This window comes from Capra hircus (assembly GCF_001704415.2).
Source record: "Capra hircus breed San Clemente chromosome X unlocalized genomic scaffold, ASM170441v1, whole genome shotgun sequence".
In the NCBI taxonomy this organism is placed as follows: Eukaryota; Metazoa; Chordata; class Mammalia; order Artiodactyla; family Bovidae; genus Capra; species Capra hircus.
Window position 1 is genome coordinate 60,719,491 of NW_017189516.1, and position 16,269 is coordinate 60,735,759.

Consider the following 16,269-nt stretch of genomic DNA (forward strand, 5'->3'; position numbering starts at 1 on the left):
TCCATCCTAAAGGAGATCAGTCCTGGGTGTTCATTGGAAGGACTAATACTGAAGCTCCAATACTTTGGCCACGTGATGCAAAGAACTGACTCCTTGGAAAAGAGCCTGATGCTGGGAAAGATTGAGGGCAGGTGGAGAAGGGGACGACAGAGGATGAGATGGTTGGATGGCATCACCGGCTGGATGGACATGCCTTTGAGCACGCTCCGGGAGCTGGTGATGGACAGGGAGGCCTGGAGTGCTGCAGTCCATGGGGTCGCAAAGAATCCGACCTGGCTGAGCCACTGAACGGAAGCCTCCCTCACCACCGCTCAACACAGCTGAGGACCCAGCAAAGGCTAACCTGGAGGTCCAAGCCTGCCCTCCTCTGCCCCCTAGTGGTGGATGAGGAACTTGCTCCCAGGTGCGTCACCGGTCCCTGCAACATCGCTTATCTTAAACAAGAGCATTCAGTTAGAGGTGTTATTCAGACAGACCCCAAGTCAGGCTGGGAGCTCGGACACAACTACTTTTTTTTATTATTGTTACTTATTAACTCTTCCAAGGACCTGGATCTGGCGTTGAGATTACAGCCAGATTAGAGAAACGAACGTCCACAGAGACTCGGACAAGCTGCTGGTCTCCAAGGGAATCTGCCTTTCCTTCCCAAGCACAGGCTCGCGGTGGGCCTCTGCGTCACACAGAGGCTGCCAGGGAACATGCTCTTAACTGGGATGGCAGGAAGATCCAGTGGCGGGGCACGCTACACCCCGCAGTGTGCTGACTGCGGGGCAAGAGTACCGTCAGAAGGGATGAGAACCCTCGCGTCTGAAAACACACACAGGGTCCAGACTCCCCTGTCTCGTCCTCTCTACGGGTCTCCTCGGACTTTCAGAAGAGAGTCCGCCGCCTTTCCGCCGCGGGACCCGCTTGCGATGTGGATTTCGATGGTGCTGCCGTCGGAACCTGGGGAGGAGAAAAGACTGTCACGGGTTGGTGTCAATGTCCGGAATGCCTTTTACAACTTGCACGGCCATATTAAAAAGAGAAAAAAGAAAAATACACAATACGTCCACCTACGTGGGATTAAAGCATCCCAAAGGGCAGAACAAGCCCTACAGAATCATCTCGGGCAACTTGACTGATGTCATGACTGTATCCACCCCGCTCCCTTGCCTTGAGACACTCTCAGCCAAACCCTGTGGGTGCTGCAGAGCAAATGGGAACCAGGCCTGCTGACCCTCTGCAGCTCCAACTAGGGCAGTGGGGCTACATGGTCACCCGGCCACCACTTTTGCACAATTCCAGGAGGTGCCCGGAGGCCTTCTCTTGCTAAAACTGAGAGTGGCCTTTTTGCGGATGGAGGAGGGGGAAGGGTGTAGGGAGCAATCAGTGGAATCAAAGCCAGGCATGCCTTGCCAAAACTGTACTCCTAGAGGCCTGTTTAATCTATCCCAGTGACACACCTTCCTCTGGATTCTTTGGGAACAGATGTGAGGATTATTCTCTCGGGGCGGAAGTACCCAGGCTTGCCTGCTGTTGTGCCAGGTTCTACGGTGTGTGTGTATGTGTGTGTCAGGCGTGAGCTATGGAAGACATAGGGAAGGGTGGCCTTTTCAGCTGTGCGTGAGGCAGGTGACTGCCCTTGCTGAAAACCTCCCAATCCCAAATTCTCTCAACCTATACACCCTACAGACGGCTGCAGCCTGTTCCCATCATGACCCTCCGCTCGCTCACAAACTTCAGGCACAGGCTTCTTTACACCCAAGCTCAGTCCTGCCACAAGGCCTTTGCACGTCCCCTTTTCTGCCTATGAAGCTCTCCTGATGTTCTTGTGGCTCACTCCCACACTGCCCTCAGGTCTCAACTTGAATGTCACTTCATTCTCAAAGAGGTGTCCTGGACACCTTGCTGAAACCAGTCTCCTGCCCTCTATGGATATGCCATTGTTCACAGCACTTCCTTTTTCCTCTCTTTTTTTAACTTTTTAAATTTCGATGACGTCCAGCATTTTTTTTTTCCCTTGAGTCGCTTCTGCTTCAAGTGCATTATTTTAAATCGTTTGTTTGTAGCTGTGCTGGGCCTTTGCTGCTCTGCGTGGGCTTTCTCTAGTTGCGGTAAGCGCCTTTCTCATTGTGGTGGCTTCTGCTGCTGCAGAGTACGGCTTTCAGTATTTGTGGCTCACAGGCCGAGTAGTTGGTGGCACACAGGCTTTGTTGCCCCGTGGCATGTGGGGTCTTCTTGGATCAGGGATCAGACTGGTGTTCCTTGCATCGCAAAGCTAATTCTTAACCACCAGACCACCAAGGGTCCGTCACAGGAACCAGCAAGGAACCACTGGAGTCCTTCATAGCACTTGCTGCTCAGTACTTATGGTGCCTGCGCTTAGTTGCCCCGCAGCATGAGAAATCTTCCTGGCCCAGGGATCGAACCCATGTCCCTGGCACTGGCAAGTGGATTCTTCCCCAGGGACCACCAGGGACATCCTTCAGTTCTTTGTGATTTTCATTCTGTCTCTGCCGCTAGAATGGAGCATCTCAGTGGACAGTGCATTTCTCTCTCTTAGTCGCCGTAGTATGTGTGGCCCCTGACACACAGAAAGTGCTCCATAAACAAATGTGAGATGCGTAAATCCTGTGGGGTCGCGGCCTTGAAACAGGGGAAGGCCACACGGGCCCCTCTGAGCAGTAAGACACTAATGTATCAAGACAGGCAGAAATGAGCCCTATTTAACACGTGCAGAGTTTTGGAGAATACTCAAGGAAGAGAAGAGAGAGCCTCAGGGGTGTAAATACCTGGAGAAGGCTGAGATGCAGGGAGAGGCCACGACTACGACCAAGAAAAAGCAAGTGTGCGCTTGCAGCATCCCCACGACCACCCCACGAAACCCCACGGTTTCGTAGGGGCCTCCCAGGGCAAGATGAAGATATGTCCGAAGGGCTCTAGGTCAGAGTAGGTCACACCAAGAGTGAGGAGCCCCCAGAGAGCAGAGGAATTTAGAAGACGGGGGTAGGGGGGGGAAGGCTCACATCAACGGGCATGGACCCTGCAGCCCCATCTCAGGAGAGTCCAGGTTGCCCGCCAAGAGGGTGGGAGCAGCCATTTGGCTAGAGTGGAAAACGTGCTCCTCCTGGAGGCCAGGCAGTCAGTTCAATTCAGTCGCTCAGCCGTGTCTGACTCTGTGACCCCCATGGACTGCAGTCCCAATCTGCAGTTATTTCGGGGCCAAAAAAAATTAAGTTTCTCAGTTTCCACTGTTTCCCCATCTATTTGTCATGAAGTGATGGGACCAGATGCCATGATCTTAGTTTTCTAATGTTGAGCTTTAAGCCAACTTTTTCACTCTCCTCTTTCACTTTTATCAAGAGGCTTTTTAGTTCACTTTCGCTTTCTGTCATAAGGGTGGTGTCATCTGTGTATCTGAGGTTATCGATATTTCTCCTGGCAATCTTGATTCCAGCCCAGCGTTTCTCATGATGTACTCAGCATATAAGTTAAATAAGCAGGGTGACAATGTACAGCCGCCTTGATGTACTCCTTTCCCAATTTGGAACCAGTCTGTTGTTCCATGTCCAGTTCTAACTGTTGCTTCTTTACCTGCATATAGGTTTCTCAAGAGGCTGGTCAGGTGGTCTGGTATTGCCATCTCTTTAAAAAATTTCCAGTTTGTTATGATTCACATGCTTAAAGGCTTTGGCATAGTCAATAAAGCAAAAGTAGATGTTTTTCTGGAACTCTCTTGCTTTTTTGATGACCCAGCAGATGTTGGCAATTTGATCCCTGGTTCCTCTGCCTTTTCTAAAGGCAGATTGAACATCTGGAAGTTCATGGTTCAGTATTCCTGAAGTCTGGCTTGGAGAATTTTAAGCATCACTTTACTAGTGTATGAGATGAGTGCACCTGTGAGGTAGTTTGAGCATTCTTTGGCATTGCCTTTCTTTGGGATTGGAATGAAAACTGACCTTTTCCAGTCCTTTGGCCATTGCTGAGTTTTCCAAATTTGCCGGCATATTGACTGCAGCACTTTCACAGTGTCATCTTTTAGGATTTGAAACAGCTCAACTGGAGACCAGGCACCAGCTGGGAAGACGACTTCCGGTTCCAAAACCACATTCCTGCTGGAGGCGCTTCACAAAGGCTTTGATTTCTCACAGGGTCACCCCACACTGTTTACCCTCACATCCTGAGCTCGTGGGAACTTGTGTGCAGTTTCTGTAGTTCTTGCAGAAAGACCATGGCCTGGAGGGTCACACAGTGGCTCGTGATCAAGGTCTCAGCTCAGCACCCACCCTCGTGACCTGACACTTTGAGGCATGCTCCACATCCTGTGGTTTTTCGTTTCTCCTAAGTTCTTGCACCCTTCGCTGTCCCCTCGGGCTCCTCAAAGGAGACCCCTTCTTGCCACAACCACTCTCTGAGTCTCAGATGCCAGCACCGTTACAGATGACCCCTGACCCCCCAGGCCTAGCCCAGCCTGTGCTGAGCTGGTCTGCTGTCTGCACCGAGCACTTTCCAGCCTGTCTGACTTTCCACGGGCTTCTCGTCTGGGCTTAGCAAATCAAACAAGGCCGTGGTGGGTGTGTACTCATTCTGCATCGGTGCTGTGTGAATACCTGAGTGTCCTTGCAGGAAGTGCAGCTGCTGGTGACCTCACAGTGCCTGAGGGCTGGGCCTCCTTCCTAGCAACTCCCAGCAGTGAGCTTTGCAAGTCCAGGCAGGCTCTTGGGAGCTTCCTGGCTCTGTGCAGACCTACCATTTGGGGAGGCGTGTCATCTCTTGGGCCCTGGGCCATTGTCCTTGGATTCCTTGACACCTCAAAGCCCTAAATTGGCAACCCCAACCAGGCGGGATGGAGCATAAGCTATACAGAGCATGTGATACCTAGCCGCGCATCCCCTGCGAGCTGCGGAGTCGCCTTCAAGGTTTAGCCAGCCTGACAGATTGGAGGCCGTGGGGTCTGTTAACTCCCACACTCCCTGGGCACTGGGAACCCATGGAACCACCAGGAGTCATGTGGACCGCATGTGGGTGGCAGGAAAGAATCTGAGACAACAAGATGGATGAGACAGAACAGAAACGTGGAAGGGAACGGGGAAGTGTGGGAGAGAACAGGGAACTCTTCAAGGGAAGATTGTGCAAAATAGAACCGTGTGGGGAGAAAAACACAGAAGAAACAGGGCGTGGAGGGAAAGACAAGGCATTGTGAGAGGGACAACTGCGGAAGAACAAACTGCAAGAGGGAGACGAGCGATGACGCGGGGGAAAGAGAACCGGGGGGACGCGTGGGATTCTGGAGAGAGAGAGGAGCTTTTGGAGCCGCGGAACTGTGCTCAGAGGATGCAGAGAGATGGGAGAGAGAGAATCGTGAGAAAGGCTGCTGTGGGAAAGGACAGGAACTTGAGGGAGAGATGCAGAATTGTCAGAACAGAAAATTACGGTTACTAAAAGGTATACGTGAAAGGGTCTGGCTGCTCGCCCCTCAAAAGCCAATAAGCGGGCCAAGTCGGTGGAAAGGACAAGTTTGCTATATTTCAGATGCTGGCAACTACAGGGGAGAGTGGCAGACGTCTGTCCAAAGGCCAACCCCCCGACAGGCAGAGGGTGAGACAGAGTTGGGGGAGGGGGCACATGCAGAAACAGTCCAGTCACCTCTGACAGTCATCTTCACTGAGAGCAGCACCGTGGTTGTTTTAGGTACAGATAATCTTTACTTCCTGGGAGCACGTGTTCCCACGTCTTTGCGGTCAGTTCTCGGAACTGTTGGCAGCTCAAGACCTGGGTACAGTCGGGTCATTGTATAGTTAACGTTTCCACCTGGTGTGTTTTGGTATCTATAAGATAGCTCACAGGAGGTGGCTCAGAATATTACCTATAGCCCCTTCAGAAAGAACTAAAGGCCCTTGTGTGTATGTGTGTGTGTTAGTCACTCAGTCATGTCTCTTTGTGACCCCGTGGACTATACCCCACCAGGCTCCTCTGTCCACGGAATTCTCCAGGCAAGAATACTGGAGTGGGTTGCCATTCTCTTCTCCAGGGGATCTTCCCGACCCAGGGACCGAACCCGTGTCTCCTGCCTCGCAGGCAGATTCTTTGCCGTTTGAGCTACAGTGGAAATCTCACTACACTTAAAGAGTACGTTATTATTATTTGGTCTCCTTTGACGGTTTTCCTTTGTTTTTAGCATTTCTCACCTCTCTGATTAAACTGATTCTTTGACTAAACTTCTCCACCAGCAGCAGGCAGGCAGAGAACATAATGGAATGGTGGGCGGCAGTGGGCAAGGATCATAGTCTTGCTTTGTTTCATTTCGGGGAAAGCGTGTTGTGGGAGAGACTGGTCGTCGTGAAAAAGAGGGTTAGGGGAGCCCTGGAAGATTTTTGCGTAAGAATGAATAATTTGAGGATGAATAGGCAGTTGTGGAAAAGGAAAAAACAAAAATGAGAACACGGAAAATCACAGAAGAATAAAATGTCAGAAGAACAGAAATGTGGTCGGGAACAGAACCCTAGGAGATAAAATGGTGATATGAGACAGACCACAGACAGCAAAGAGCTGTGGGAAAGTGAAATTATCCGAAAGAGGGATTCTGGAATGAAACAGAAAGCTGTGGGAAAATGGAGAGTTGTGGGCAAGACAAGGATTATGGGGAAGAAAGAAAATTGTGGGAGAAGTGTAGCGCTGCGGAAAAGACACGGGGTTGGAGAGAGAAGTAGGGAATTACGGGAAATAGAACTTTGTGGGAAACACGGGATTGCATGGAGAAGGAGGAAGAATGGAAAAGCAAGGGATTACTGGAGAGATGGGAGGGCTTGTGGGAAATCCCGATTCTTTACAAAGATGCTCCTTGTATTCTGAACTCAAGTTGTCATCAGGAATTATATACAGATCCTCTCACTCTGAACCGTCGCCACAGTCATGAAAGTGAAGTCGCTCAGTTCTGTCTGACTCTTTGCGACCCCATGGACTATTGTCCCACCAGGCTCCTCCATCCATGGAATTTTCCAGTCACTAGGTTAGTCCTATGAGCAAATGTAAGCGTTCTATCTCCGCTCAGAAACCTTAACTGGCCTTTTGCCGGCTCCAAGATAAAAATGCAGAATCTGTAAACACCCCTTGACGGATCTCTTCCCCACCTGCCTCTCTCCAGCTTCCCACCACCAAACTACATGCAAGTTCATTTATAAGTCTTTATTCCTAAGTTCCCCACATGATACTTCTCAGAGACGCTCACACCCCAGCCCCCGCCTCAGCTAAAATGGTGTTGATTGGGTTGCAAGTGCTCAAGGAATATTTGTTCAAAATCCGTTGACTTTTCTGTTAAGTGGTGAGTAAGTGCCAGACACCGCGTTAGACACTTAATGACGGAGGCTTGATGGAAGCCTGTCAGCCTGGAAGTGAATCCTAAAGTAGCAGATAGAGGCTTAAGGATATGATAAGCAGGTCAAGCTTCATCCTAACAGTGCAGATGGGGAGAGGCCTAACCATACTCACCGCTTCAAGTTTGTATCTCTGGGTTTTTCTCTGACATGTAACAGTATTTTCTGTTTTATGGAAGCAAACTGGCTGGAAAGGAGAAAGGAAACACGCCCAAGATTAAGGCAGCCTTATCTCATTTCCGAGATTACCACTTTATTCACAAAGGCCCCTGGTTCCTGAGGGTTCTGGCCTCAGCATACAGCCTGTGGTATAGACACAGGGGTCTTGTATGTGGGAGTCATTGTCTTTGCTGACTTGTACCCACATCTTTAACTGTGGTGTTAGATAAGACCCTTGAGAGTCCCTTGGGCTGCAAGGAGATCCAACCAGTCCATCCTAAAGGAAATCAGTCCTGACTTCACTTTCACTTTCAAGCTTTAAAGAAGCATTTGGGCCTTAAACTGATACTTTCATCCTCCATATCAGCTGGGTTAATGGACATAACCCCAAATTAGAGGAAAAGTGAAAGTGAAGTCGCTCAGTCATGTCTGACTCTTTGAGACCCTATGGACTGTAGCCCACCAGTCTCCTCCATCCATGAGATTCTCCAGGCAGAAGATTGGAATGGGTTGCCATTTCCTTCTCCAGGGGAATCTTCCCAACTCAGGGATCGAACCCTGGTCTCCAGCATTGTAGGCAGACACTTTACCATCTGAGCCACCAGGGGAGTCCGAATTAGATTAACAGGAGTTGAAGAAGAGGACCGATTTGAGGACCCCAGTGCAAGTCTTGAAGTGAAGAGGACAGAGTGGAATAGCCCGTGATGGGCGACCAGCATTTCATCTTAAACGCCCCCGGATGAAGTGGACGAACCAAAACTGCACGTAAAAATCTCCAGAGGTCAGGCTGCCTACTGTTCATTGTCTTACAGCACACGTCAGCGCCGGGTGAGAAATTACCGTTTATCTCAGACTCAGAATGTCATGCACCCCAAGGCAGAGCTAGTGATCATTAACGCAAACCTACGGTGCTCAGTAGTGGGAAAGGGATGATCCCCTGGAGGAGGGCATGGCAACCTGCTCCAGTATTCTCACCAAGAGAATGCCCACGGACAGAGGAGCCTGGCAGGGGTGACAGTCCCTGGGGTCGCAGAGAGTTCAACAGGACTGAAGCCACGTGGCTCGCAGGCGGGGGAAAGGCACCATGCTCATATTACAAGGAGAGGTGAGTGACGAGCTGCAAGATTAAGGTGGTCCCTTTCCACTCATGCCCTGAAGCTGGTTCCAGAAATCAGGGCAGAGAGCCTCCTGGTCATTGACAAAGGAGTTCCTGGGGCCCCCAACCTAGGCCTGCCTTTACCCAGAGGCTCTTACCTTCAGAAAGCAAGCTCAAGGCCTCATCGGAAGTGTGCGTGCCACCTGGCAGCTCCTTCTTGGGAGTGAGGCCTTCCCCGGGCTCGTGGGGGCCCCCGGGGGATGGGGGAGCCCCCTCAGTGGCCGAGGTGGTCATTGAGTCCCACTGGATCTCCTTGCTGGGACCTGGAAGTATCAGGCGGCAGCCTGTCCAGCCGTAGAAGGCCAGGGACAAGAGGAAACCTTGGGCTGGATTCAGGATCCCCTGGAAGGGAGGAGAAAGAGATGGCATATAAGTCAGGGTGCTGACGGGCATCGGGGCTCATGGGGGTCACTTCGGTCCACAGGGCTGGCCTCAGCTGGGGCACGTCCTGTTGGCTAGTTTGGGGCAAGAGAGAGATTGGCTTGGAGGTGCTGGGCCTTCAGAGGTGCATGGGGGACACAGGAGACCAGGGGGGTGGAGAGGAAGGTCCCGGGCATCACCCCAGCAATGTGGGTTGTCTAGAACACTTGATATTTATGGACAGTGTTCCAAGGGATACCTCCAACTCTGTGGCTTTCTCACTTTGCAACATTTCTTCCAGAGAAATTCCCAGATATTCTCAGTCTGCCTGAAAAGTTTGAGACACTTGCCAAAATGACTTACCAGAGTCAAATGTGTTTAATAATGATGCTAACACTGAACGCACAAGGATTTAACTGAGGACACGGTGCGCCTCTCCACTTGTTTACTTGCTAAGTGGCTTCCAACTCTTTGCGAGTCCATGCACCGGAGCCCGACCAGGCTTCTCTGCCCGTGGGATTCTCCAGGCAAGAATATTGGAGTGGGTTGCCAGGCCCTTCTCCAGGGGATCTTCCTGACTCAGGGATCAAACTGGGGTCTCCTTCATTGGCAGGTGGATTTTCTTACTGCTGAGCCACCAGGGAAACCCAGGCACCTCTCCACTAACAGCTCCTGTATGGAGTTTTTGTAGTGGAGACACAATATACTGGAAACAGCTTTCCACCTGATTACGGTGGTGAGTTTCTAGGCAATATTGCTGCCTACATGTGTGATTAGGTGGTTGAAATGAGTATAATCTGTACATCCTGCATTTTTCACTTATTATGAGATTTCAGAATTGTTATATTTTACATTATCATTTTTAACATCTGCATACCATTCCATCAAGATCAAAGACAGTGATTTACTTAACCATTCCCTTTTATTAAAAAAAAAATGTGGGTTGTCTACAATGCTTTATATTTATGGACAGTGTTCCAAGGAATACCTCCAACTCTGTGGCTTTTTCAGTCTGAAACATTTCTTCCAGATAAATCCCCAGATATGTTTAGTCAGCCTGAAGGGTTCAAGACACTTGCCAAACTGACTTACCAGAGTCAGATCCATTTAATAATGATGCCAACACTAAATGCACAAGCTGGCTCATGGAGCACAGCCAGATAAGGGGGCCCCCGCAACCTCTTCAACTCACTGCATATTTAAATAACACATAGATCATACTTCTCAGTGGTTTTTATCCTGTCTGGGTTTTTTTCTTCTTTAGGAAGTACATTTAAAATCAAGATTGACCTACCATCATGAACCACGTGGTCTTGGCTGCATTTCTGACCTGTTTCAAAGAGCTGCTGTTGATATCTGCTTGCATTTCAAGATAGAACAAAAGGCTTTCGTTGATGACATTTGAGAACCAGCTGTGAGACAGAAAATGGGCCACAGGTAAACAGAACATGCGATATTCTTCTTTTTTTTTTTTTGCTTATTTTTAATGGGAGGATAATTGCTTTACAACATCATTTTTTATCAATGCCAGAGGTCAGGGGACTTGTCTGCACCCATGACTGTTGAGTCACTCCATCATGTCTAACTCTTTGCGACCCCAATGGACTGTAGCCCACCAGGCTCCTGTGTCCGTGGGATTTCCCAGGCAAGAATATTGGAGTGGGTTGCCATTTCTTCCTCCAAGGGATCTTCCCAACTTAGGGATCGAACCCACACCTCCGGTATTGCAGGCAGATTTTTTTATCCACTGAGCCACCTGAGAAGCCCCAGGGAACATGTCTCCCAAGACCTATAAGTCTGGCAGGGGTGACCAAATAGCTGCAGGAGAATTAGCCGAGAATTAGATGTCAGAGATGGCATCCCCCTCAGCCAAAAGCAGAGACCAAGAGACCCTCCCGGTGGTCACAATCAACACCATGTCGGGTGGAAGGTTCTAGCACATGTCAAATAGCCCAGAAGTCATTCTTCCTTTGATGAGCAAGCTGACGTCTTAATGGAGACCAACACGAACCTTGATGTTTTACGTCGGAAATTTCTGACGTTAGTGTCGGCAGGTCAGTGAAGTTGGAAACGGCAGGCTCGGGGTATTTTTAGAGGGAGGTAACTCACGGCTCTCCCAGGAGAATGTCCAAACCAGCCTCCTCCCATCAGATAAGTTATTAACCACCAAACATGTGCCCTGTCTTGCAAAGCACTCTGTCGCTGCAGCAAAGGGCTTTCTGATTTGGTGCTCGTCACAGGTCTATGTGCACAGAGCAAACCCACCTGAAATGCTGGGGCAGACTGCCTGTGGGGGACAGGGCGGGCCCACTGAGGAGATGAAGATTGCTCTATACCCTTCTTGGTTTTTTTTTTTTTTAGTTGTTTTTTGGCTGTGGCAACCAGAGATGGAACTCTTGCCCCATGCAATGGGAGCTTAGAGGCCTAACCACTGGACTCCCTGGGGAGTCATGGTTTCTGTCCTTGTTGCCCTGAGCTGTGAGTCATCACACAGACATGGCCCATTGCCCCTGTTGTCTCATCAGACACAGGAATCCTGCTGTCAAGACAAATGCAGGGACTTCCCTAGCCGTCCCAGTGGTCAGAACTCGGTACTCTCAGTGCAAGGGATGAGGGTTCAATCCCTGGCGGGGGAAGTAAGATCCCACCTGCCTCACACTGCAGCAACGACCAAAAAAATTAATTAATTAAAAAATAAAACAAAGATGGATGCAAAAATAAAAGATGGATTTAGAAGGCATGATGAAGCATTTGATTTGAACGTTAACCCCCGGCGATGGGACAATACTCTGGAGGCAAGTGGTTGGGATGTGACCACATTAAAGTGAGGATTTTCTGTTCTTAGGGATTCTCTATAATTTGAGTGGACATGAATTTCTTTCCAGAAGGTTACGGCTGTAGACTGGCCTTCGTGTCTGGACAGCATTGCCTCCAGGGCCATCTGGACAAGCCTCAGAAGGTTTTGTCTCCCAAGACTCTGCCTCTGGAACTCAGGTCACACTTGGGGAGGCATCTTACAAGTGGTTTGCATTTCACCTCCCAGTGACAGTTTGAAGAAACAGAAACACATTACCAAACGATGAAAACCAGCATTATTTTGAAGAATCGGGTCTTGATCATGGCTCCCATGCGTCTCTCGTTCTCCGTGTAAATGCCTTGTCTTCCCTTCAGTAAGGAGGCCACTGTGGAGAGCAGAGGGGAACGGTGTGTGATGTTCATGATTTGCAAAGGCCAGCAAACCCGATGGGACCCCGCAAGCCACCCTGGAGAGCAAGAGGCAAGATACCAGCCATGCCTCTCTCACCACTGCATGGGGCGGGGCGGGGCGCTTCTCAGACACTCGGGGGGAATACATAGCTTTTAAAGGTTTACTTTGAAGTCTTTGTGGCTTCCCTGATAGCTCAGGTGGTAAAGAATCCACCTGCAATGCAGGAGACCCTAGTTTGATTCCTGGGTGGGGAAGAGCCCCTGGAGAAGGGAGAGGCTACCCACTCCAGGATTCTGGGGTTTCTCTGGTGGCTCAGCTGGTAAAGAATTTGCCTGCAGTGTGGGAGACATGGGTTCAATCCCTGGGCTTGGGAAGATCCCCCTGGAGAAGGGAGAGGCTACCCACTCCAGTATTCTGGCCTGGAGAATTCCTCGGACTTTATGGTCCGTGGGTTCACAATGAGTTGGACATGACTGAGCAACTTTCACTTTCACTTTTGAAATCGTTTAGATTTATACAAGATATAAAGAGATAGCAGAGTCACCATATAGCTATACCCAGCTGCCCCCAGTGTTAGCATCTTCCACAACCACACGTTGGTCAGCATGAAGAACACAGTGCTGGTACAGGCTGTTAACTACACCCCCAATTTTATCTGGATTTTATTCATTCAGGAACTGTATTTTTAACAGGTTATACTTTTTATCTTTATAATAAAAATTATTTTATAAATATAAAATATAAATATAAAAAATTATTTTTATTATAAGAATAATTCACTAGGGGACTTGTCTGGTGGTTCAGTGGTTATAAGATTCCATGCATCCAACACGGAGGGTGAAGGTTCGATCTCTGATCAGGGAACTATAATGCCCCATGCTGAAAAGTGTAGCCAAAAAATTTAAAAATAATAATAATTTATCCTTGATTTCTTTCTTTCTTTGGCCAAGACTCTCTGCATGTGGGATCTTAGTTCCTCAACCAGGGATTAAACCCAGGCCCCCTGCAGTGAAAGAATGTGAGTCTCATACTTGCTATTTTAAAAAATGTTGAAAGAGTTAGCATTCCTCCTTTAGACAAGTTGAAAAATATAAAAAAAAGTTTAGAAAAAAATTAATAACCTATCATCCCCCAAAGACAACTGTTATCATCTTACTGTATTTCTTTCCAGTGTTTTTTTCTACACTTTGTTTCCCTTTATTTGATGTAACTGAATCACTATTTTTTAATCACTATGTTTTAATGCAGTAGTTTTAAAAAAGCTGTATTTGGCTCAGACAGTAAAAGCATCTGCCTAAAATGCAGGAGACCAGGGTTCAATCCCTGGGTTGGGAAGATCCTCTGAAGAAGGAAATATCAACCCACTACAGTACTCTTGGCTGGAAAATTCCATGGATGGAGAAACCTGGTAGGCTACAACCCATGGGGTAACAAAGAGTCGGACACGACTGAGCGACTTCACTTTCTTTCTTTCTAATACACTGGGGGGTGTGTGTGTTTTTCAATTTTTCTTGCAGTAGAGTTGATTTCCAATGTTGTGTTAGTGACAGGTGTACACACACTGGTTTTCAACGCAGATATGAAGAGGGAGACCCAAAGAGCCTTGGTGATGTCTCCCTAAGTAGCAGAGCATATCGCTTAATGTTCTGCAATCCAGTCGCTCCTCCAGTGACCTTTCTGCGGAGGTGTGTTTCTTTATCCTATTCTGCCCGTGAGGGACCCACAGGGCAAGAGGGGGCTGGAGACTTGCCCCAGGGCTCGTCTCCTCAAGGATGGGGTAGGGGGCTGGAATGCAGTCCCCCTCCTCTGGGTCTGCTGACTCACCTTCTTGCCCAGATCTTTCTGGTGCCTCTGACTCATGTCCTTGTGGGCCCCTTCCTGCTTCCTGCCCAGCTGGGAGAAGACACGGGCCCAGACAACACGGGGATAGCCCTGTCCATCTCCACCCCTCGCCAACGGCTGACCTTTCCTTTCCTCTCCTGTTCCCATCTCCCCCTCCGCCAGGTTTCAAGGACACTGGGTCTTTGGGGCACGCCAAGGACAGACCCAGGGTGAGTCCAGGTAGAAGGGAAAAGTCCACAGGTCCCTGAGCCGTGCACCAACGGATGCTGGCAAAGACTTCATCTAGCCTGTGACTGAGTGGGCTTGCTCCCTGTCACTGATGTAAACCCACTCACTCTCTCCAGCTCTATTCTGCTAGTCTCTGCAGGATGACAGATGAGGTCAGGGACCCAAGACCTGGGGCTCATCGCCGTGGCCTCACCCCCAGGGAAGCTTCCCTGCCCTTTACCTGCAGTTACTGTCTTTCGGAATAGGATGGGGTTGCCCACGAGGACCAGTAGCAGCGGCAAGTACGTGGTGATGTAGTGGGGGATGGCGTGCTCCAGGCCCCTCTCGCACCTGGTGGGGGGTGGGGGGAGAGAAAAACAGAGGCATTCTCCAACAATGAGGCTTTACCTGAAATAACCCGCTGCTTTATCTGAAAGCCAAGATAAGAGGACCCAAGTGCAAAGAGAGATGCACAGATCACTTCTGGCTGCAGGAAGGAAACCTGACTCATCTCCTCCTGTCTGTGGACAAGCAAGTAAGTCACAGAAGGAGAAGGAGGATCAATCACAGTTCTGTCTTGTCTCAGAAAGTGGGCCGCTTTTCAAGTTGCCCGCTGGAAAAAAAGTAAAGACAGGAAAAGATGGGATGGTGGATGCCCACCTCCACCACAACGCCTCTGTGGGACCCCTGCAAAGAAAACACACACAGTTCAAGCAAGACAAAGGTACTCAACAGACTAGTTAGGTCTCAGCACTTTACTACGTGCTAGGCCTGGCTGACATCATCAATAAGATCCAAGCTCTGCCCTCGAACAACTGAAAACACCCGAGCTTCCTATTTCTCAGGACACTTGTTCTCAAGGTGACCCGTAATCATTTTGGTGGTTCTTTTCAGAAAGAAAGACAGGAATGTCTACTGATGGGTTGGGAGACTCATCTGTCAGCAACAGGACATGGTGGTGTGCCACACACAGCCATGTTACCAAGGCTGGGAGTGTCACTGAACAAATGCGTAATGTAGAGAAACTGGGAAAGGGGGAGAGGGCATCCAAAGGAGAAGCTGCTCAGGTCCGACCTCAGATGAGGTGGAAAACCAGAGGAAGGCGCAGCCCTGGAGGCCCGGGAGGACGGCATGATAAAGATGCTGGTGCAGTATGGAGTGCGCACGCCAGAGATGAAAGTGGCAGGAGAATGCAAGAAACCAGGCGTGAACAATGCAGTGCCCACCTTTTGTTGCCCTAAGGATGGCAATACCATGTGAACATGGTGCGTTCTTTTTTAAATGAAGCTTTCTTCTTCAGCTGTGAAAGCTAAACCATGGTCTACAAGGGCTTGAGGGGAGAAAGGGAAACAGGAGGAACAAAAGATGAGATTCGAATGATGAGGGACCGATGAGTAAGGGTGGGAGCCTGCACAGTGCTCTGAGGATGCAAATGATGAAGGGTGGAGATGATGGAGGGTGGAGAGATGGAGGGTGGAGAGGAGGGTGCAGAGGAGATGATGGGATGATGGAGGGTGGAGATGATGGAGGGTGGAGAGAGGATGGAGGGTGCAGAGGAGATGATGGGATGGTGGAGGGTGGAGATGATGGGGGATGGAGATGATAGAGGGTGATGATGATGGAGGGTAATGATGAAATTAAAAGACTTACTCCTTGGAAGAAAAGTTATGACCAACCTAGATAGCATATTCAAAAGCAGAGACATTACTTTGCCAACAAAGGTCCGTCTAGTCAAGGCTATGGTTTTTCCAGTGGTCATGTATGGATGTGAGAGTTGGACTGGGAAGAAAGCTGAGTGCCAAAGAATTGATGCTTTTGAACTGTGGTGTTGGAGAAGACTCTTGAGAGTCCCTTGGACTGCAAGGAGATCCAACCAGTGCATTCTGAAGGAGATCAGCCCTGGGTGTTCTTCGGAAGGACTGATGCTGAAGCTGAAACTCCAGTGCTTTGGCCACCTCATGCAAAGAGTTGACTCATTGGGA

General features: G+C 49.4%; 1 protein-coding gene across 3 annotated transcripts in view; it reads right to left on the minus strand.

Moving 5' to 3' along the window:
• Positions 1-517: 517 nt before the first annotated feature.
• GPR143 (G protein-coupled receptor 143) overlaps positions 518-16,269 on the minus strand; it is a 30,478-nt gene continuing 14,726 nt past the window's right edge. For all 3 annotated transcript variants that reach the window (XM_018044007.1, XM_018044005.1, XM_018044006.1), the window contains 5 exons: positions 14,529-14,638; positions 12,104-12,212; positions 10,325-10,442; positions 8,769-9,012; positions 518-945 (listed from right to left, as the gene is read on the minus strand). In XM_018044007.1, the coding sequence (XP_017899496.1) occupies positions 851-945; positions 8,769-9,012; positions 10,325-10,442; positions 12,104-12,212; positions 14,529-14,638 (676 nt within the window). In that variant the 3' untranslated portion in view covers positions 518-850. The remainder of the gene's footprint in view (positions 946-8,768; positions 9,013-10,324; positions 10,443-12,103; positions 12,213-14,528; positions 14,639-16,269) is intronic.